The sequence below is a fragment of the Monopterus albus genome, unplaced genomic scaffold (genome assembly GCF_001952655.1).
Source record: "Monopterus albus unplaced genomic scaffold, M_albus_1.0 scaffold117.1, whole genome shotgun sequence".
Classification (NCBI taxonomy): domain Eukaryota; kingdom Metazoa; phylum Chordata; class Actinopteri; order Synbranchiformes; family Synbranchidae; genus Monopterus; species Monopterus albus.
Window position 1 is genome coordinate 1,416,833 of NW_018127997.1, and position 23,438 is coordinate 1,440,270.

The 23,438-nt window shown below is 41.8% G+C and overlaps 2 protein-coding genes across 2 annotated transcripts in view; one reads left to right on the top strand and one right to left on the bottom strand.

Moving 5' to 3' along the window:
• The window catches only part of ipmkb (inositol polyphosphate multikinase b), a 26,704-nt gene extending 8,534 nt beyond the window's left edge, over positions 1–18,170 (top strand). The window contains exons 2-6 of the mRNA XM_020611716.1: positions 5,474–5,559; positions 6,717–6,813; positions 7,292–7,464; positions 11,924–12,005; positions 12,257–18,170. Of these exons, the coding sequence (XP_020467372.1) occupies positions 5,474–5,559; positions 6,717–6,813; positions 7,292–7,464; positions 11,924–12,005; positions 12,257–13,074 (1,256 nt within the window). The 3' untranslated portion in view covers positions 13,075–18,170. The remainder of the gene's footprint in view (positions 1–5,473; positions 5,560–6,716; positions 6,814–7,291; positions 7,465–11,923; positions 12,006–12,256) is intronic.
• Positions 18,171–21,596: 3,426 nt separating this feature from the next.
• Positions 21,597–23,438, bottom strand: part of naglu (N-acetylglucosaminidase, alpha) — a 17,564-nt gene continuing 15,722 nt past the window's right edge. The window contains exons 5-6 of the mRNA XM_020611776.1: positions 23,164–23,420; positions 21,597–22,917 (exon numbers count right to left, since the gene is read on the bottom strand). Of these exons, the coding sequence (XP_020467432.1) occupies positions 21,713–22,917; positions 23,164–23,420 (1,462 nt within the window). The 3' untranslated portion in view covers positions 21,597–21,712. The remainder of the gene's footprint in view (positions 22,918–23,163; positions 23,421–23,438) is intronic.

A 23,438-nucleotide genomic window follows, 5' to 3' on the forward strand; every position in this document is an offset into this window, starting at 1 on the left:
TAAAGCCAGACAACATAGAGGCTGTAAAAACAAGAGCCATGTCAGAGATTATGAACATGGAGGAAGACCAAGGCCCATCTACTTCACAGGCTTCTCACCAAACAGAAGTAGAAGAGGCAGAGGGGGGAGCTGCTGCAGCATTACCTGCCAAAAAGCAGAGAAAGTCTCTGGGCAGTTTTTTTAAGAAGCAATGCCCCAGCAACACAGGACTCACAAACATGCAGACCGTGGAGAGAGAGCTGGAAAACTACCTCATTGCTCCAGATGCAGACAGTGAAACTGAACCCCTAGATTGGTGGAAGATGCATGAGAAAACCTTTCCAAGAGTGAGCAAACTAGCAAGGCGGTACTTGTGCATCCCTGCCACCAGCTCTCCCTCTGAGAGGATCTTTAGCACAGGAGGAAACATTGTGACCTGTCACAGGGCAGCTCTAAAACCTGAGACTGTAGACAGACTTGTCTTTCTTACTTGTAACCTATAGAGTAATTGAACAGTTGAAAACTTGAAAAATATACACTGTGATCAGTCTTTTTTGCACATTAACATTTTGTCTATTTAGTTTATTTGCACTGTAATCTAAGATATAAAAAAGTTATGTTTCAAGCCATTTCTATAGATACTTTGTCAGGCTGACTAGAATTATATTTATCATTTTATTTACACCTGTCAGCTAAAACAAAATGTTTACAAAACTTCCAAGACTTATTTTCAAATGGCCAGCTGTTATTTGTTTGTTTTTGAAAAACTTTAAATTGTGTTCATGTTCTGGCAATAAACAGTTGTTTAATAACATGCTTAACTGTCTGGTTTTCACAAATTTTATACAGGAGCAAAAATCTGCCTTAAACCTAAAAGCAATTTTAAGATTTAAAGTTATCGTGATAATTATCGTTATCGTCTGATATGGAAAATTTTATCGTGATAATTTTTTCAGCCATATCGCCCAGGCCTATCACCTGTATTACTTTTTAAATTAAAACAACCTTTGTGCATGTTGTAACAAGTCATTTTTCAGACCAGGCAGTCCAAACTGAACCATGTACAACTTTGACTGTTGCATACACTTACTCATACTAGCAATCCGTGTTGTGCTTGGGTATGTTAGACCCCAAAGTCCAGTTTGTCAGACTCATGTGAATGCTATGTTCATGCTGGACTGTGCCAGGGCACGGTCCAACATGCCGGCTCAGCTGGACTCAGGCACCGTACGCATAGTGTGATCGCTAACCGTGCCCAGACATGGAGCACCGGCGCTATGTGCTACGCGAGAGCGCTTCTCTTCAGTTGCATAGTGGAGACTTGGTGTAAGTCTGCTCTAGGACAGATCGTTTCAAGTGTAGTGTGAACGTGTAGTTGTGCTCTGGCATGGTACGAGGCAACTGTGCCTAGTGTGATTACACCTTTGTTTGCTGTCTAAATCAAGATTATTTGTTTACAAGTTTTTATTGATACATAATGTTTTGATTTTTAAAAAAAAATTTTTTACTCCCATATATTGACAACATTATTAGCCGAGCTATAATGGCTAATGTCATATGTCAAGATACATGTTGTATGAGTGTTGACTCTGTGTTTTGAATTAGGAAGTTAATTCATCTTATCATTCTTTGGTTTGTATTCTTCTTCTTAATTACAACCTTGTCATATACAACATTATTAGAACATTACCTGTGGGGAAATGAGCATATTATGATGTCAAAAATATCGAATGAAATAAAGTAAAATGCATACAATAAGTCAAAGGTTGTACATATGGGAATAATTATATATATGATTGACATTTTCAGCATGTTCACAATTTACTACACTTCTTAGAGAGCAGAAGCATGAATAGCCTACAATGGAGATGGAGATGGTAGCACAGTGGGTTCAAAAGTGCCACCAAAAATCTTGTTTCTTTACACATTTCCACTTCTTAGGAACCTGAATTTGGAACCATTTCCAGTTCAGGTTCCAATTCACTGCTCAACCTGATGTAATAGATTTTTTTTTCTCTTTTAAATTGCAGTCAGTGGCCATTTAGATAACAGACAAAAATATCACAGTATTTTGAATTTTGAATGCCTGCAAATGTATTGGGGGGGGGTCCTTTGGGGCCCCCCAGTTTAAAAAAAAAAAAAAAAAAAAAAAAAAAAAATGGAGTTATTAAGACAGAAAGAAGAAAAGGTTAGGAAACTTGCTGACCACTGTCAGGAACACTGAAACTTTATATGCATATATAAGTTTTTTTATTAGTTCTGTTGAGGTGTGTGTGTGTGTATGGTTTAATCATAATGTAGGTGCAACGGTGAAAGTCCAGCAGTATTACTTAGCAGACCTCACCTGCCAGCTGCCCTGTGTTGACTCTCCATGACAAAGGTGTGGCCGGACTTCAGTCTGAACGCCAGTCGGTTTTTATTAGATTATAGATGAACTTTCGATGGATGGTTGGCCACTTAGGTTGAGTGATAGTTGGTAGAAAATCAATAACAATACTTCTGAAATGAAACAGCTGACAACCACATAGTGAAGTTACTAGGGATAAATCTGATATTGGACAGAGTTATGTGCCTATAAATTATATGTACATAGTATGTATCTTCCTCTTTTTGTGTTGGCCTTAACATTTTTCATTCTGTTTCTGTTTCACTCCATTATTTCATCAGTCAGTCCCGATGTCTTCTGTGCTCAGCTGACTGTGTGTGTGTGCTAGTAAGTCATTTGGTCTCTTACAGGAGCAGGAAGAAAGTGAATTGGTATCTTCCAGCTACTGACTGACTGAACACCTGATCCAGGTAATCAGCAGTGGGTAGATTAGGGATAGTTGGAAAACAAGCAGGGCAGTGGCCCTCAGGGGTCAGGATTGCCTACCACGGGTTTAAACACTGATTGGTGACTGACAGGTCATTCTTGTTGCCAGCTTACATTTCATTTTTTTTAGACCAAGCCACCTCTCTGTTATTTTTCAGTGCATAAAACTCACCCTTATTTTTTATGTTCATTTTGATATGCTGCCTTTTTACATCCATTCAGCTTAGACACACTGCAAAAACACTTAGGTGCTGCACCTAGGTCTTCTTATGGTAGGGAAAACCCTGTTATATGTGAACATGTCACCAGCAAGTGTTGTTCCTGTTAATGTTAAATGATATAACTGCACCAGAGTGTTTTACGCCGGATGCCCTTCCTGACGCAACCCTGATTCGAACGCGGGGCGCAGCGGCAAGAGCGCTGTGCCTTAACCACTACCAGGGACGGCTGGAAGTATAGTTTTCTACAGATTCTTAAATTACATTTTGAATTCAGGATTTCTTTCACCTTCACTTTTTATGTACTTAATATAGTCGAATGGAAAAATATAATGAGGCTAGAACAGTGACGTGTGTTCAGTGGTCTGTCTTGTGCATGGTGCACAGAACAGATGTGTTTCTATTTTAATCAAACCAGCTGTTTATACAGGCCCTGTCGCTGCTTGTGCTGTGCTCGCGCTGTATACATGTAACTGCAACTGGAGGCACATTTTTATACTTCAACCCTGTGTTCTTCTGTTTTACTCATTTAACTACAGTGATTACATTCACTACTTGGCCTGAACGCGTCCTGTGTAAATGGGGATGGAGCACTGAAGCTGCTGCTCTGCTGATGTGCTACTTGCATTTTTGATTTGTAACTGAAGTCATACACTGCTTATGAGCTGCTCTAGTGTTGTCGCTGGGGTAAACTCATAGTTACACACAAAGCAGGTCTGAGTTTTTGCTGTATTTAGAAGCAGTGGCACAGTAGCTGTAGAGTGAAGGGTTGACATTCTCCTGCTTGGTCTTAGAACTGACACTGATGACCTTACAAACATAGGACAGATGTCCACCCTCAGGCTCACATCACCATCCTGCTCAATCATTCATGTGCTGCTTATTTTTACATGCGATGGAGGTCTTGTGTATTGTTTAGTATTTGTGTGTGTGTGTGTGTGTGTGTGTTTGCACATGCATGCACTTAGAAGAATCTAGAGATCAGCTAAAGAGCAGAGTAATCTCTCCACTGCAGGGCCGTTCAGTCCATCAGCTGTGGACAGTGTGCGATGATGTGTCAGGGACTCATCTTTATTCAGCACTGGCAGGAGGCTTGTTGAGGGAGCTACACCGACAGGAGCACTAACCTCAAGTCATTCTCCTGCTCAGAATTTCACATCATCCTAAAACACAACCCAAATCAGCGAAGAGTTAGTTTTAACCACTGACTGCGTATAAATAGGGAGAAACAGTATTTTGATTTTCTGTATGTCCGGCCGACATCTTTGATCTTGATCTTGTCATGACAGCCACTTTGAGTCAATCAACCCTGATTCATATATACAGACTGGTTTTAGCTAACAACTGACTTGCATGAACAAAATAAGGACAGTATTTTGGTAATTGTCAAATAATGGGTGGGTCTCAAATACAAACGCAGAATGGATTGTGTTTACAATAAAGTCATATCAGCAGATGTGTGATATGGGCTGTATATATATCAGACATCTCAGAATCTTTCATCAGCTGTCACAGTTGAGGAGAGTTTGTGGCTCAGATGATAAATTCGGCTTGGTGACATATCAGCAAACTGTTGGTAGGATCTGTGAGTCAAACTGGCCTTCCCACACTGTGCTTGGTCACTTCACCAGTGAGGTGAAAGAACACGACCCCACCCTCTCAGTCACTTACATATCAGTGCCTGCTAACTTATAAAAGGTTATGATACCTCTGGAGCAACCTTCCTGTGATTAACACATGATAAATCCTACTCCCAACACTAGAACCACATCTGTGACAGGACTAATATCCTCCTTTGAGATACTAAGACATATAAATATAGGTACTGGTTCTAGATGTATTTATAACAATATCAGATTGCATTTATTTGCACTATGTGCATACTCATAAATCAGATTACAAGTGTGAACAAAGAAGGATGTGTATGAGGTGGCGTAAACCAAATGGGGCAATAATAGCAGAGTGAAGTCCCTTATTGACCAATATTTCATTGTCATGTTTATATAAGGACAAAGTTGTTTCTCACTGTCTTGCATTATTTTTCTCCCAGAAGCAAATGTCTTAATAAATGTCATCACCACTTGCTGACAGTCTGCTTCTGGGTTTTCATGTTCTTCCACCTCCTCTGAGCACTAGTTCTCTCTTCTTTACTTCTCTGTCTTTATTTCTCTTTGCTCGTATTTTATTGCTGCCGTCTAAGGCGAGTGCGTGTTTGATAAATGTCAGAGTTAATGATTCAATGTTTAACTAGACTGTTGAACGCAGTGAACACCTTCAGCTATGGGTGGTTAAATGGACCATATTTTTCATTTACAGGGATACTACTGAATCTACTGAACATTAAACTGGGGTGTTACAAAGTCATCATTAATCAGCTCCAGTCCTGTACTAAGCTCTGATAAGCTAACACAAGGTTTGAGACCGGATGACTGGGTTTTCTGTTGTGTCTTTGTGTTTGTTGCAGGTATTTTACAACATCCAGATGGAACAGTCCTGAAGCAGCTTCAGCCACCGCCAAGAGGTCCACAAGAGATGCAGTTTTACAACATGGTAATACCTAATGCATTACTGGCATCTATTTCCCCTCCCATATATACAAACAGAAGGGGAAGACAAGAGTCTGAACATCTGTAAAATGTACTAATGCTGATCAGCTGTTATGAAGATCACATGCTTTTCTGTTTCTTATTGACTTTTTGTCTTGTTGATCATTAGTTAAAAATCCAAAGATATCACATAAAGCTCTGATAATACTGAATTTTGAAGAATGACTTCAGCCATTGTCTCACTTGTAGTAAATAATTTTTTTGTCAACCAATAAGTCATCATTTTAGTACAAGCTGATGTTCCAGTTCCATGCTCAGTATCACATTGCATATCATATTTTTGAATTGTGTAATGACTTTGTGTTGTTACACCACGACTAATAATGCAGGAATGGATGGGATAAGCAAACTGTAAAGACAAATCTTCCTCAGGAAGAGTAAGGACTGTCTATCTAAGCAGGGGTAAAAGAGGGAAGAATGGATGGAGACATGTAAATAGTTAAATATGAGTATAGATGTCAGAGTCCACATTTATGTCTGCCGCTTCAGAGCTTCAGTGTTTGCTTTTGAGCTTAGCAGCACTGTCGGTCTCAGCAGTGCTCATCCAAACAGGACTCGGCCTGACTTTTGACCAAACCAACCATGTAATCCCAGCAGCAGACACATCACACACTGACTCAGCATCCTGTGCCGTCGGAGGCCTAGTTGCAGTCGGAACAGAAACACTGAGCAATGTAATGCATTTTGAAATACACTGTTTTAATTTGTATTCATATTTTGCTTTATCCAGTTCAGAATAACTCCATATTTATCAACGTGGGGCTGATCCGAACTGGTAGCATTATGATGTGTATATAAATTGTACTTGTTCCTTTTCGGAAAAACCTCAGAATGAAAAAATGAACTGAAATCATACTGAATTGGTGATGTTTTTTTTTACTATTTATTTATCAAATGAGAAACAAATAAACAAAAGAAGCACTTTTAGACTTGAACATGTGATGGATGTTTTTCAGTATTTCCTGACATTCAAGCACCTAAACAAGTAATTGAATAAGCCAAAAAATGGCCACCAGATTACACCAACATGGAAATAGTTACTGCAGTGCTATGTTAAATACATGTATACAGTATCCAGATGATGTAAGGGTGTGTGTCCAGGTGTATGCAGAGGACTGCTGTGATCCATGTCTTCTGGAACTCCAGAACCACCTTCCCAAGTACTACGGGACCTGGTCCTCTCCTGACAGTCCCACTGGTCAGTGATTATGAAATGCGTTTGTCTCCCTCATACACACTAGTTGCATATGGAGCATTTACAGTGTAAATGTCAACCATATCAGCGCCCTCTGGTGGACAAACTATTGAAAATGCTCTTTCTAAATGAACTCAAACCTAGTTTATGATTTCTGGTCATTTCTTTTTACCTGCAGTTAGCTGATATCAGACAATATATCTGCCTGGCAGATTTATCGCTCTAGACAATATGTGAGACGCAGTGTATGCTGGGATAAGCCCAGCACCCTGCAACTCTCAATAGGGATAGGAGCCCAACAGTTTCACTACAAGGAAAGATGGTTTTGGTGCAGTTTGAGCAAATTTGACATAACACATGGTGGACAATGTTGATTATACATTGTCATTTTTAATAAAAGCTAACATTGGTCTCATATGAACTAGCTAGTAATACCTCCTTAGCACACATCATCACTCTTGTTTCTGTGCCACTGAATCAGACCTGTACCTGAAGCTGGAGGACGTGACTCATCACTTTGCCAAGCCATGCATCATGGACGTGAAGCTGGGCCGGCAGAGCTACGATCCATTCGCCTCGCAGGAGAAACGGGAACAGCAGATTAGAAAATACCCACTGATGGAGGAGATTGGCTTCCTGGTCCTCGGCATGAGGGTGAGTGGGACTTGTTGTGCTGCCATGCATGTAGATGCGTGGAGGGGGAGCATAACATAACAGAGCATCATGGGGCCCCCCAGCAGCCTAGGCCTATAGCAGCATAACTAAGGGAAGGCTGAGGGTCACCTGATCCAGCCCTAACTATAAGCTTTATCAAAAAGGAAAGTCTTAAGTCTAATCTTAAAGGTAGAGAGCTCCCGAACTGAGACTGGGAGTTGGTTCCATAGGAGAGGAGTTTGATAGCTAAAGGCTCTGCCTCCCATTCTACTTCTGTGGACTCTAGGAACCACAAGTAGACCTGCACTCTGAGAGCGAAGTGCTCTGTTAGGATGATAAGGCTCTATGAGGTCTTTAAGATATGATGGAGCCTTGTCATTAAGGGCTTTGTATGTTAGGAGAAGGATTTTAAATTCTATTCTGACTTTTACAGGGAGCCAGTGGAGAGAAGCTAATATGGGAGAGATATGATCTCTCTTGCTAGTTCCTGTCAGTACTCTGGCTGCAGCATTTTGGATTAACTGGAGGCTTTTTAGGGAATTATTGGGACATCCTGATAGTAAAGAGTTACAGTAGTCCAGCCTGGAAGTAACAAATGCATGGACCAGCTTTTCAGCTATTGTAATTAGCAGGAAGAAATGTTGGCAGCAATATTGGCATTTTGTCCTCCATAAATGTTAGTTTGTACTGACATTGCTAACTGATGCCAACAAGTACCTGATGTTCCACACTATAAGGGGCACCTAAGAGCCTTAAATTTTCTCAAAAACCGGCCGTGCGCCTAATAATCCGGTGCGTCTTATGTTGTTGTGCGACTTTGGTAAGCGTTCCGCTTGATTGACTGTCGGACCATTTCCCGCTGACACAGGGACGTAATACGTACACTACGTACGCTGGCAGCGATAAACCAGTCTAAACCGGTCTAAGGACCCCCGAAAATGGCACCAGTGAAGAGACATGCTTACGAGGCACAATTCAAACTACAGGCTATCAGTTACGTGGTTGTAAATGGGAATAGAGCAGCTGGGAAAGAATTCAAAATCAATGAATCTATGGTTCGGAAGTGGATTTGTGGGAGAAGATTGATTAAAAAATAATGTGAGTGTATTGTTAAATAGTAGAATAAAGTTCAACTAAACTCACTGTTTTGCTTCTGTCACGTTTTAGCATGCGCCTTATAATCCGGTGCGCCTTATGGTGCAGAAAATACGGGTAATGATCACAAAGACTCTTGCATATCCTGGTTTGGGTTTTTCCTGCCTGCAGCAAGAAGCAAACAAAAAATAACCAATGAGATGAAATATTTTATGTAACAAAATATTGCATGTCAAATGTTTTGTTTTTCACATTTTGACAAAATACAGACTTACAGTATATGTGTGTGTCACCAGCCTGCCATTGCAATATATAATAATTGTATTAAGTGTAGATACTATTAATTCAAGATAAAACGGTTAAAAAATGATATATAGTATTCCAAATGTTTTTCTTTCACGCCTTCTGATTAGTAACACTAAATTTACTTGGTAGTTTACTTGTCCTTAATTTGGACTGGATGTTTCTATACTCCAGGACTGACAACTTTAATCTGAAATCATACAGTCCAATTTGAATTGAATTTATTTTTACAACTCTCATTTTCTGCTAATTTCCTCTGAGTTTTCATATACGTAGAATTGTTTGCTCAACTTGAACATATTTTACATGTCTATATGTTAGTAGCAGCTAAGTAGAATGAGCTTATCTAAAGTGTATCAGTGAAATAATGTTTTCAACATAATCTTTAAAAACTTCCAAAGGTATCATTCAGCTTTGAATGGCTTACTGTTCATTTTCAAATCGAGAGACAGTCTGGTACATATCTTAAAATGCACATTGAGCTTTTTGCATTTGAAAATCATAGTTTTAGTGGAAGAAAATCAATAACAGGATAAGTCATAATAAAGAAGTTTCCACTTCTGTTTTCAGAAAGTTAACCATGACTATATATAGAGGGTGGGTGTGACTTAGAGGTGAGAGGAGGTCATGAGCTGCCTTTTAAGGAAATGAGTAATATATCTCCAACTGCCTGTTGGACTGCCTAGCGTATAAGAAGAAACAACCTACTGATTGATGGTTTATCTTGAAAGGCCTGATAGTGTGTGTCTAACTGGATCCTCGGTGTAAATGTCGCTGATGGGACGCCAGCTTTATGGCTGCAGGGCCCCACCCTATGTAAGCAGGCCAGAAATGTGCTGTCTACTTGTGTACATAAGCCAAGTGTTCTGATGTTTGTTCATTTAGTCTCTGTGGAGACCAGTGGGTATTCATGAGGTGAACTTCCTGTTTGATCTATGCTACTGTGCTCTACTACTGGCTGACAAGTTAAACGTCACCAGGCGACAGAAAATTCTATATGATCACCTGTTTGCCCTTATAAGCCTGATCATATGTTCTGTATGAAACACCTTGTCAGCATAATGCAATAGACCAAGTGAGTGGCTTTGAATCATGTTGCCATCACTGTATGGATATGCAAAAATAGGCCCAGAGGTGAGATGACGTTTTTAAAGGCAACCAGTTCAGCGTTAGCCCAAATTACAATTTAAAAGATAAGGTTGGTCATTTTCTGTATTAATAGTGTTTTCAACAATCACCCTACAGAGACTAAAGCACATCAGTGTTTCTTTTACAAAACATCAGACCTGCATATTTGTTAAAAATGTTGCCCTGACTGCTTCAAAAGACCATAACTTTGTACTGATTTTGAAGTAAGCAAAAATCAACTGCGCATGCAGCTCTCCCTGCTTTGTTGCTCTGCTTCATTTCATGGATGTGGCTTTGTTTTGTTTGTTTACAGTCTGCTAGCTAACAGAGAGCTTGCCCATGCACAGCTGATTCTTGTACTTCAAACACTGTAATAAAGTTGCAATCTTTGGAATCTTTTAGGGCAACATTTTAACAAATTATGCAGGTTTAGTAAATCATAATAAAGAAACACGTCACCCAGCACAGTGGTGTGTTTCACTGATGTATTGTTGATTGTTTTTGAACAACATTAGAGGTCTATGGTTGGAGACTGATGGACAGTAACAATGAGTAGAAGCAATTTGTTGTGGGTTTTGGGGAGTGTTGAAAATGCTATTAATATGGAAAATGACCAGCCTTATCCTTTAATCAGAAATCCTCATACTCTGTTATGGGTTTGTTTAGACAGAAAGGAGGCTAGTGGTCATGATCTTTCTGATGGAGGAGTGATGGTGTGGGAGGAGACATTTAAAAAAAGACTTTAAGGTAACAATAAAAAGAAGTGATTAAGTGCGGTGCTGAGGAGAGAATCTTCTAGTCTTTGTCTTCAGATGTGGTTGCTGTAACTAATCCAGGCTAACATGCTGTTGTGTGGCAAAAAGATCTTGCGTGTGATAATCTACAATAGAAAATTGTCCAGAGTAGTAGAGAGTCCAGCCTCTCTCGAGGAGTAAAGTTCCAGAGCCCAAGCTGTGCGTGGAGGTGAGCCCGACTATATCTAGCCGGTACCTCTCAACCTCCCGCACAAGCTCGGGCTCCTTCCCCACCAGCGAGGTGACATTCCATGTCCCCAGGGCTAGTCTTCGTGTCCAGAGATCGGGTCGTCGGGGCCCCTGCCTTCGACTGCTGCCCAATCCACTATGCACCGGCCCCTTACGGATCCTCCTGCAGGTGGTGGGCCCACGGGCGCACCCTTAGAGATAGGGTGAGGAGCTCGGTCACCCGGGAGGAGCTCAGAGTAGAACCACTGCTCCTCCACATCGAGAGGAGCCAGCTGAGGTGGCTCGGGCATCTCTTTCGGATGCCTCCTGGGCGCCTTCCTAGGAAGGTGTTCCAGGCATGTCGGCATTCCCTCGGAGGAGCTGGAGGAAGTGTTGGAGAGAGGGAAGTCTGGGCATCTTTGCTTAGACTGCTGCCCCCGCGACCCGGTCAGGGATAAGCGGAGGAAAATGGATGGATGGATGGATGGATGGAGAAAATTGTCCACATTTTTTCATTATAAATCAAAGAAAGAAATTTGTGTCTGAAAACGAGTTTCCGTCCAGGATTCACCCTGCAACATGTTGGTCATGATCCAGCTAACTGTCTGCAGGTGTATGCCCTAGCCATCTTACACTCGCTGCTCAGTTTGATGTGACGGAGGCGTGTGTGAGTGCAGCAGGGTGATCATTAAGAGGGAGAACCAGCACTTCAGGCGTGCTCATTCCTGGTCAGCACACATTTCTTATTACTGAGTTCTGTCTTTTGACTGATGAAAACAGTGAGAGTGTGGTTTTAACAGCTAAGTGTGAACCTAGTTTAGTAAATGATGGGATGCTGTATCAGGGACAAGCTGAGCAATAGCAGCTGTGTTACTACTCTCAGCTAAATTCAGCTTTGTTGCATCAAGAACAAAACAATGTGTGTACAAACAATTACATTCAATTATTCAGTGTATTTTCTTGTGTTTCAGGTATATAAAGTGTGCAGTGACAGTTTTGACTCCTATGACCAGTACTATGGAAGGGCACTGGTTAAGGACACCATTAAAGATGGTATGTGTGGGTGTATAACTGGTGGGTTTTCACTAACACTAACAAATAATTTACTTCTACTGACAGTGAATTGTAGGTAGGACCTTTCAGAGTAGCTCAAATAAACACAGTACAGTATGCTGAGAGAGGAACAGCCAATTGGGCACAAGGATTTATCCTGCATCCTACATACTGTATTATGAGATGTACAGTATGTAACATTGACCTCCCAGTCAAAAAAACACCCCTCCTTTTTTTCTCCTCCCCTCCAGGACTGGCAAAGTTCTTCCATAATGGTGTAAGTCTGAGGAAGGACGCAGTATCAACCAGCATCCGCAGGGTGCAACAAATCCTCCGGTGGTTTGAGTCTCAGCACCAGTTGGTCTTCTACGCCAGCTCCCTTCTCTTCGTCTACGAAGGCCTCCCCTCTTCTTCCTCCTCATCCTCCCATAGTTTTCCTCTCAGCACCCCATCAACTGGCCAGACTGTGGTGAAAAGTGCCATGTTGTCAACAGCGGGTGACAGCAGTCAGGGTGGAGGGTGGAAAGGGAAACAAGAAGGGGCAGGGCAGGAGAAGGATATGGCTGAGTACAACAACAACAACATGCAGGTGGCGGTGCCCTTGGACTACAGCCTGTCCACCATCTACACCAACCACAGGAAGGGTTGCCATCAGCACTGTGCAAACAGTCATCTCCTCAGCAGCAGTGGAGACGGTGAAGCTGTGGAGAAGACAGGGAGCTCATTTTCTGGAGCCAACTACTCAGCTGTGTGTGGAGAAGACAACTCGGCATGGAAACGAACAGGTGAGTCCCAGCAGCCGCCAAATGCAAATGGAAACAAATCACAACTGGAAGGGAAGGATGAGGATGGTGAGAGGGAGAGTCACGGCTGGAGGAGGAGAGAGGACGAGGAGCTGATGGGACGAGGAGGCGATGCAACACAGGGGAATGGAAGAGACACAGAGGTCGAGGTCAGGATGATTGACTTTGCCCATGTATTCCCCAGCGACAGCCATGATCACGGCTACATCTATGGCCTCAAGCACCTGCTGATGGTGCTAGAGCAGATCCTCTGTGACGCCGCCTAGAGCCCCACCCCACACCTCCTGACCTGCTCAAAGTGAAGCCCTATCTGTTTTCTGTCAACCCTCAAAAGACAGAAACCTTGAGAGGAAAGAATCAAAAAAGTACATACTAAAACTCATCATTGTCAACTTCATCATCATCTCACCTGATTGTAATGGTCTGTCAGTCACATGTGTCTACCTGTGTGTGTGCATGTCTGTGAGCAGAGTGGAGAGGCTGACAGCCGTTTTCTCTGTGAGCAGCAGCACCGCGTGTACTGATCAGTCTGAGGAGGCATTACGACCCTGTACTTAAACACAACACCTACATCCGCATGACTTACTGATGCTCAGACAAGCTCCTCAAAGCCACCTGACCTCACCTATGGTCCATTTACAGTTCATTAGTACACCTGAAACTAGGGGTAGAAAATAGGACAGCATATACTGTGAGACAGAGGTTTTCCTGTACCATTTCTGCCATAGTAACTGTCCCTTTAATATCGCTGGTTGTATTAGGCAACAGTGGGGACAGCTACAGATTAGTGAGCGGCACTGTCTTCTAGCAGTATTGGGTTTCCAGGCGTTTTACAGCAGTGTGACTCAAATTCTCAGTGCATTTTCTCTTATCCACATCTAACAGCCATCCACGGTGGTCAGCTGGATTTGGTTCATTTAGTTTTACAGTACACTGTCAAATTACAGACAAACTAGGGCTGGGAAGCAGAAGTCTGGTCACTGGTCTCCATTGAAACCTATAAACAACAACAAACAGTGAAGTCAGGGTTCAGAATGGCCTCTTGACCGTTAAGTTGCTCTAAGTTTGTCGGCATCAGGTAAAACAGGAAGTCTTGAGAACATTGAGGTTTAAGTCGGGTCATGGTTTGTGATTTTTGTTGGAACCACCCTCTACAGGTATCGTAACTCAGGTAAACTTACTGTAAGAAAAGAAAACTGCTCAATATTACTACTATTCCCCACTCAGCAAGATGACCCTCATGCTGTCTGGTTGTTCAGTTCTAAATGAGTGTTTTATATAGCCTGATCTCATGTTTGTGACCTCTTAACCTTGATCTTACACATGTTGCACAGTCTTTTACCATGGCTCTTTTCACTGATCGACATGTTGGGCTGCCAAACCACTTCTCCCCTCTAAAGCCTGGGTGTCCTGGTTATGTGGAGTGTCTCCTCTTGCTGCCCTGGTGTGAGGAATAGGATTATATTGCTGAAGTCATACCTTGTACTACATTGCTTGTGAGCATTTTGAACATCAGTGCCATTGCTGTAGCATTAGCCATTTTGTTTTTCTGTGATTTTAAGTTATTCTAGTGAATAGATTTCTAAACAGGCAACAGTTGGAAAATCCACCGTTCTCTTCCCAGCGCCTGGAGAGATGACGTTTGGGGGTTTGACGCTGAAAACTACTGTGACTGATCAACATGATTTTACCTAATATGACTGAACTTTCCTAAAGATGTTAAGATGATAGTAAAAACACATTTGAAATGTTTTTGGCTTGACATGTCAGCATGCAGGTTGGTACGAAAACAGAAGTCGGCACATCTTTTTTTACACTAATCTGCTTAACTGGTTAATGCTGCTGTCTTTGGCACTGATTCTAATATTCTTGTGTCAGAGGTATTAAGACCAACACTGTCCATTCCTGTAGCTGCGATGGATTTCTGGAAGCCCATGGTTGTTGGAGTTTTATTTTTATTATTTTGTGTTATTTTCTTGTAGTAGTGACTTAATAATCTCATTTTGTTTGGAAGACACATTGAGCTTAGTTTGACAAAAAAAAAAAAAAGGTCTACTATTTGTTCTTCACGCAGTGGCCTTCGTTAGCATATGATGTGGCTGCAACAATCAAGTCAACAGACCTTGTGATAATGTTATGTGAATTTTGACAATGTATTTTCAGGCGCAGATTTTGTTTAGATTAACATTTTTATTGAGTTTGAAATGTCCTGGTCAGAAAGAGGAATGTCTGTCAGCAGCTAAACAAGTATGGCTACCTGTCACCCTGACATGGAGGTAGAGCAGGATTACCCAGGGCCCCTGGACAGGTTCACGGCCTAGTTTGTACTAATTAGATTCATTTCTAGTCAGTTCACCAATGTTTTTCATGCTATACAAGGGAATTTAAGATAATATGCACAGTAATGCACTGCTAAAGCACAACAGAGACCGAAAGTTAGACTTGTTAGAGTGCAGGTTTTCTAGAGAGAGATTAAGGATGTGTGACAACAGCAAACTGTGTCATTACACACAGAACAGACCTGTTCTTCCTTTTATCACCCTTCAATGCTAAGCAGTTATTTTTCTGTCAGTGTCTGGTCTGTACACATTTAGTGACTCCACCCTTGGCCTGCTGCACTAACAGTGGAGCAGCTTTATAGTCTCCTGTTAAGTCTCACTGCCCCAGTATGCTGCAGACCCACTTTGATTTAAGCCAATATTACGCACAGTGTTTGACTTTAACTCCCTTCAATCAGTGAGTGCCACTCAGACATTCAGGTTCACTGTATGTGGGCAGTTTTACATGCGCTCTGGTCCCCAGTCCACTGAAATGCCTGAGAGCTGGTTTCTCCTGTTTAAGGACTACATGAGGGTTTTTACCCTACAGTCCCATTTAGCATATTGTATAGTTCCTTCTTCACATTACAGCCAATCAGCCACAGTGGTTAAATAACTTAAATGAAAGTATATCTTCCCAGCCTCCTTCCCATTTCCATTCAGCATTACGTTTGCCTTTAAAGTCTTTTTTTTTTTAGGTGCACACACTGATTTACCACACAACAGTAACAAGCATAAAAGCAGATAGGATGCTCACTGTGGAGCGATAAGACTCTTCCACTGGAATAATTAGAACCTTTTACACTTGGAGAAAGGTCAGTGTGATTTAAAGCTCAGTCAATTTGCCAGTTAATAATTGTTACTTTATTCTGTCTTTAAATGATTGAGGATTTTTAATAACAAATTTAAAATGAAGCTGTACCTTGGATTTGAAATCCCTTCAAACATTATCTTTCTTCCATTTATTGATTTGCCTGCCCAACATGTCCACTCTAAAATTTCATTTACAGTTCAAATTTTTTGCCATTTAAAAATGAACTGAATCCAGTGTGCAGCAGGGAAAGCTTGGCCCGCTGTTGTGTGTTGGCTGAGTGACTTTGCTGCTCATACTGTACATCGGAATACAAATACTGTAAATGTGACACCATGAAATACATGCATTGTGGAATGTAGTATGATAGGCAGAAAAACTAAATGGAAAGAGTACTAATTTAAATATTTTTTTGTATTTCCAATTTAAAATATAATTTAGTCAGCATTTAAAGACAGAATAAGCAACTTATTTTTATACTGACTTATCATACATCCGGTTATAAGGCAAATAATATATCTGTAATGCATTTATTAATTACTGAACTCAGTGGCACACTCCAGGCTCACTGTGAAGGATACTATATCTAAAGTCTGGAAGTTGATTTTCACACCACAGTGAAATTGATTGACACCAATGGCAGGCTGCAAAGTAAAAGAAATTATATGCAATTGATACGGTAGTAAACAGACCAAAATGTGCACCCATACTAATCTAGTCATTTAGAACTCCTCGCCCTGCAGCAACACAACCAGTCCACTGCCCGCCTGTGACAGAACTGGTCACTTTTAATATGTGAAAGCAAACAAAACAAGAATTGGTCTGTGTAGTCAGTAAAGACTCAGGATAAGGGCCCAGCTACCACTACCCACCCCTTCTGTCTCAGCATGCTGCAGGACAATCCCTGGCTGCACATTTACCCATACTGGAAACTGATATGGCTCCACTGCATTTTAAATGTGATGCTGAAAGTCATGTTGTACACCATTTACTGCACAGGCTACATCAGAATAGGCCAGAGTGACTCGCAAACATTCAACAGGAGTTCACTTTACCAGTCCAGCTGTGGTCAGTAGAAGTTAAACTGGTGCAACATCTGTTTGACTTTTCACCACTGATGATTAAGATACATGTCACACTGACAGTGATTAGGTTGTCAGAGTGAACCTGTGTTTGGTCTGGCTCGTTTCTCTCTCATCTCAGTTGAAATAATGTTTTTAAAACATTGATATTATGATTTTATCACTGCAACACTATTAATACTTCACTAAGAAGAGACAAAAGAGCCAGTACTGTAAATATTACATAAGATTTAAAGCAACTGAATTTTCACAACACATTGAAACTGTGTGAAATCGGCAGCTGCCTGGAAGGTTTAACATCTACGGCAGACCTTCCTGGATGCTTTGAAAATAAACCGCAGAAATGTAAAAGCTTATGAAAGAGGCTAAAACATGCCACACCACCTTCCTTAATGGGGTCCAGGAAGAAGAAAGTCATGGGGCACTAGTGTTGTCTCAGCTAATCAGAATCACTTTCTTTCAGTTATTTTACAGCTCAGACTGACACCCCTGTCTGCATTGGATTTTGTTATGCTGCGTTTCTGTAATTTAGAAAGCAGCAGCAGCTTAATGCTTTGAACAATAATTTATGTACTGATCATACTTATCAGAGATGTCGTTCAAAGCTGAGATGAGCTGCATTATGTAATGACCCCTTTTCTGATTGGCTGATCTTTTCAAGCCTTCGTCTTGTATGTGATGACTTTTAATCCATTTGTCAACATGTGAGGCTTGATGGAAACTTAAAGGTGGAAATGCACAGTTAGCATGGCTGGCTGTTGATTATGGTGTTTAGCAGTGTGAATGCTTATAGCCATGAAAACAAAGCCTGTTGAAGGACAAAGTGTGAATGGAGCAGTTGAGCTTCTCAGCCATTAGTGGATTTCTGCGAGTCCTCTACTAACAGAGACATGTCCAACTGAAGTCCAATGCCTGGAGCTTAGTGAGGACCTGATCCTGGTCAGCCCTGTAATAGAAACTGAGCTGACCAACTTCTCAGTGTGGATTTTGAAGTGTTTGACTTTTGATATACTGGATTTAAAATGTCTTGAGGCAAAAGAAAATATAATCACTGTACATAACAGAGAGGAAGTCAAACATTTAAAGTCTCTCTACAACTACTAACCTGATACTCATTATTTTTCAACAATAAAAATATTCATCAAATTGTTTGATGAGCTGCATCATTTCTGGAGTCCTTTTGTATTTAATTAGAAAACTCATCCCAAACATCAGCAGTGTTCTACCTGACTGAAATGACCTCAGCAGGTTGCCTGCCCTGTCCACTAAATACAGTCTGCTTGGTTGTGACAATATCCACCTCTGTCACTTGGATCACTTCTTATCAGGTGTTAAACACCTGAACAGGAGACACTATATACTGTATTAGGAATTTTATTATAGGATTGAATAACAGTGTTTCTAGCTGATAGTTTTTATTCATAAAATTGATTGACTATACTACAGTACTGTCATTTCTACTTTTTAAAAATAGGGCCAAAGGTTCATGTTTGGCAGATACAGTAGTTATTTAAACTTAATGTTAGCATTAGCTCATCATCCTGAAAAACCAGGATAAAAGTATTAGTCAGCTGTGCTCCATGCTCAGCTGAGCAGAGGGACAACAGACAATGTGAAGGATCACTTCGTAGTGCATCAATCAGCCACTAACAGAGACTGTATGAGCAGTTTATCAAACAGCTGGTGAGCATGCTGAACACGGACTTTCAGACATTGCTTGTAATGCTAATGCTCACGGGACACTTAACCAATCATGGGTGACTGCTCTGTGCGCATGCACCCCCTCCCCCCTCACATTCCTGAAACTCAGGTTGATTTTATTACTACCTCCTGAGGGGTGCCGAAATTTTGCTCCCAGAACACACCTACAGATTGGCCTGAGGCCAGTAGAAACAAATGCAGAACCCGTGATGAGCATGTCTTGGTTCAACATGTTTTGGTAGATTTCTATAATGGAAAAATCCCTTTTGGGTAACTTTAGGATAGACTGGTGATCTGTCCAGGTTAGTACAACCCAATATCAGCTGGGATAGGTTCCAGCCTCAACCCAACCCAACCCAACCCCCCACCTATCCACAGGGATAAGTGGTATGGGAAACAGATAGATGGATCAGACTGACTATAAAAATAACTGTGTGGATGGGTTTCATGCTAGAACTATGTTTGTAAACAACAGCCAGACAGTGAATGTGTCTATCTTCCTTGTTCTTACAGTGATATAAGCTAAAACTTTATTGCCAAGTATCAAAAATACATACATACACACATACCAGTTAAAGAGCTACTGTAGCTAATACCCATCTAGCAAGCAAGCAAAGTTTATTTATATAGCACCTTTCTAAACCTGCGTTACAAGGTGCTTTCCAGTAAAACATAAATAATAATAATAAAGATACCTAAGACCAGATAAAACACATCTATACAGTAAAATAACAAGAAAAATACATAGTCAAAACAAATACTGTACATCAATCAATAAAATTGTCGAAGGCCCGTGAATACAAATGCATTTTAAGAAGTGATTTAAAAACAGACAGGTTCGGAGCAGATCTAATCTCCCGTGGCAGACCATTCCACAGTATAGGAGCCCGAAGTGAAAAAGCTCGGTCTCCCCAATGTTTCCGTCTGGACTTCAGCACTTCCAGAAACAACTAGTTCGAAGACCTAAGTGTCCTTTCTGGAGTATAAAAGCGCACAAGCTCAGAAATATATGAAGGTGCCAGACCATGTACAGCCTTATAGACAAACATCAACCATTTAAAATCAATCCGAAAACGAACAGGAAGCCAATGTAGAGAGGCAAGGACTGGAGTGGTATGCTCTAGAGAAGAGGAGTTCAAAGAGTTTACATCCAGGATGTGAGGGGTCTGCAGAAATCTTCTCTGTCCTCCTCTTGACCTGTGAGGTGTACAAGTCCTCCATGATTCTTTCTGCAGTCCTGACTGTTCACTGGAGTCTGTTCCTATCCTGTTTGGTTGCTGAGCCAAGCCAGACAGTGATGGATGAGCAGAGAACAGACTTAGTGATTCCTCTGTAAGCTGACTCATCACTGTCTTGAATGAAGCCGATAACTGTTGTGTCATCTGCAAACTTCAGGATTTTTGCAAATGGGTCCCCTGAGGTGCAGTTGTTGGTACAGATGGAGAACAGCAGCAGGAAGAGCACACATCCCTGAGAGGCACCTGTGCTGATAGTCCAGGTGCTGAATGTGGTTTTCCCAGCCTCACCTGCTGCTTCCTGTCTGTCAGAAAGCTGTTGATCCACTGACAGATGGAGGCAGTGAGCTGGGTCAGTTTGGAGTGGAGGATGTCCGGGATGATGGTGTTGAATGTCGAGCTGAAGTCGACAAAGACGGCCCGTGCATAGGTCCCTGGGGAGTCGAGGTGTTGCAGGATGTAATGCAGTGCCATGTTGACTGCATCATCCACTGACCTGTTTGCTTGGTAGGCAAACTGCAGGGGGTTCAGGAGGGGGTCTGTGATGGCGTTCAGGTGGGCCAACACCAGTCTCTCAAAGGACTTTATGACTACAGATGTCAGATCGCCGGGTCTGTAGTCATTAGGTTTCTTGGGAACTGGGATGATGGTGGAACATTTAAAACAGGAGGGAACTACACATGGCTCCAGTGATGTATTGAAGATCTGTGTGAAAATGGGAGCCAACTGGTCGGCACAGACATTCAGGCAGAATGTGGTGGTCACACTGTCTGGGCCTGGTGCCTTTCTGATCTTTTGTTTTTTAAAAAGGCTATGCACATCTTTTTTCTACAGGCCCTCAGAGGTGGGAGGCTGAGGAAGAGAGGTGGTCTTGACTCCTGTGGGAGGCAGCTACTGGTTGTCAGTCCAAGGTGAGGTGAGAGAGGGGTGTAGAGTTCTGCCTCTCAAACCTACAATAAAACTCATCCAGGTCTGTAGCTGCAGTCTCAAAAACACCCCAGTCTGTACAGTCAAAGCAGGGCTGTAGCTTTAGCTTTGCATCATCAGTCCATCATCTATCCAGGGGTTGGATATTAATACAAGTGCAATATAGATTGTTACTGTAAAACAAGGCTATTATATTTTCTACATCAAAATGTTCTGGGATAGCCATACATAACTTTTGATTTGATTTGATTTATTCTTTCAACAGTTGATATGACAACACACATAATTTTACACATAATCCAATATCAATTTGCTTATACCTAGTACATGCTTGAATGGAGTAGGAAGAAGTCAGACTTATCCAGTCCTACCCCATGACATCATCTTACCATCATTGGTTTGCAAGCAGTAAATGATTCACTTATACCCACACACGTATTATACTAAAAAAAGATTACAACAGTGTTAACATTCTTACATCACACAAGTAATATACTAAAGAATTATTACAAAATGTACACCACACCCACAATTGCCCATGTAATTAATCATTGAGCCTGTTCTTACATATATCTTGATTGACGCATACCTTTATATTTGTGTTTAAACTCGTCAATTCTATTACTATTTTTTATGTCTACACTTAAATTATTCCATAGTTTTACCCCACTTATGGAAATACAGAATCTTTTTTTGGTTGTATTTATAGCATGAATTTTTTAATTTAACTGACCCCTTAAATTGTATCCCCCTTCCCTTTCATTAAATAGTTTTTGAATTCCACCTTCTTCTCACTGTGACTTGAGACAAGTTTTTCCATTATGCAGTCTCTATACTCTCTTTAAGGCCAGTGGGTAGTACTTGAGAAAGATCCTGTGGGCAATCTCATAAGTGTCTCCCTGAGGCTTGGTCGGGTACCTTCTACCATTATAAATGAATCCCTTTTCTACCTGGAAAACTGCCTGGTTGAAGGCGGTCTGGTTAAATGGTTGGCCACTGTTCAGACATTCTACCAGCATGTAGACAAACAGTCCCCAACGCTGGGTGTAGTAGTCCTCCACGAGGCCTCCCCACTCTTTATTGGCATAGTCCAGGATCTCACCACTGGGACCCCATAGTGTGAGCTGGTTTCTGGCATTCATATCATAGAGTTGTGCCTCCTTCTCATCGAGAGCTAAGGACTGTGCCTGCTCCAGCCACGTCCCCAACAGGAAGTGACGGTCACTACTCAGCAAATGATTGAGCTCAGGCAGAAGGTCATAAACTAGCACGCCCCCTGCAGCCAGCAGCTCTGCCATCTTTTTATTCTGGAAGGCATCTGCAATATCCTGGTAAAAAGATGTGGTCAAGACTTGCAGGACCTGTCGAGTCACATCCACAAGGTCATACCGGAAGGTCTCCTTGGACATGAGAGAAGGAGCAGCCTCCATAATCAGTTTCCAGGCTTTGTACAAGTCCGCTGGGTCATACCAAAGGGCAGAATTCATGTGAAAGGAAGGTCGATGCACCAGTGGGCTATGGTTGTGGTTTCGGTAATGTGGCACAGTGCAGTTGTAGACACTGGCAAAGAGGAGTCTCCATGCAGTGGTTAGGCTCTCTTGTGTGCTGCCATAGCGGCGTACTGCATAAAGTGATACCCACTCAGACAAGTTGACTGGTTCTTTGCGCCAAGCCAGCTCGCTCATTAATTCATACACCACAGCATTCTGCTCAATACCCTCAGGCGTCATGCCTATGCCCACCAGGGTGGAGTTTGGGAAATTCAACGCTTTAAAGACCCCAGAGTTGATGCTCTCCACTGTGCCAAATAAGCCACTGCTGCCTCCAAAGTTGTGCAGCATGCACCAGATAAATGGCTGCCCATAGAAAGACTGGGTGTAGGAGAAAATTGGCTCAGTCTCTGCAAACAGGTCAAGCACAATCATTCGTCCGAGTGGCACTCCATGTAGTAAGGCCTGAATCTGGGCTGGCTTCCAGAACCCTGCATCACTGAAGAACAGCCAGCCTTGCATCAACCAAATTGCCTGAGGATCAACTAGAGGGAAACAAAAAAAAAGAGATTTAGATGAGGGACAAGAAAGGACAGTTCTTGAACACAGCTGAAAATCAGCAGGGACATTAAGGGGGTCTGTCTAATAGAAGTAGACAACAGGTCATTCATGGGCCATCAAACTAGGTCACTTATTTTACTTGGATCCCAAGATACCAGCATTCAGACAGCTTACAAGCACTGTCAGGTTTATAACTCCCAATGTGAACAGGATGTTAGCCAGACACACACCTTTAGTCATCGAGGCAAAGACCGAGCGACTGATTGCAGACAGGTAGGCGGGGTCAGAGGAAGGTGGGGTCATCTCATTGAAGGTGTCAGTGTTGTATATGTGATCAGTGCCAAACAGCTTCACCACCTGGGACAGATAGAGGTAACCAATCTGGAGGAAAAGTGGGTCCCGAGGGTCTAAGATATAGGAACATGAAAAGCTACAGTTGAACCCAGCCCATGGCCCCAACCTGGTTACATTTGCTCTTGGATATAACCTGAAATACAAAAACACG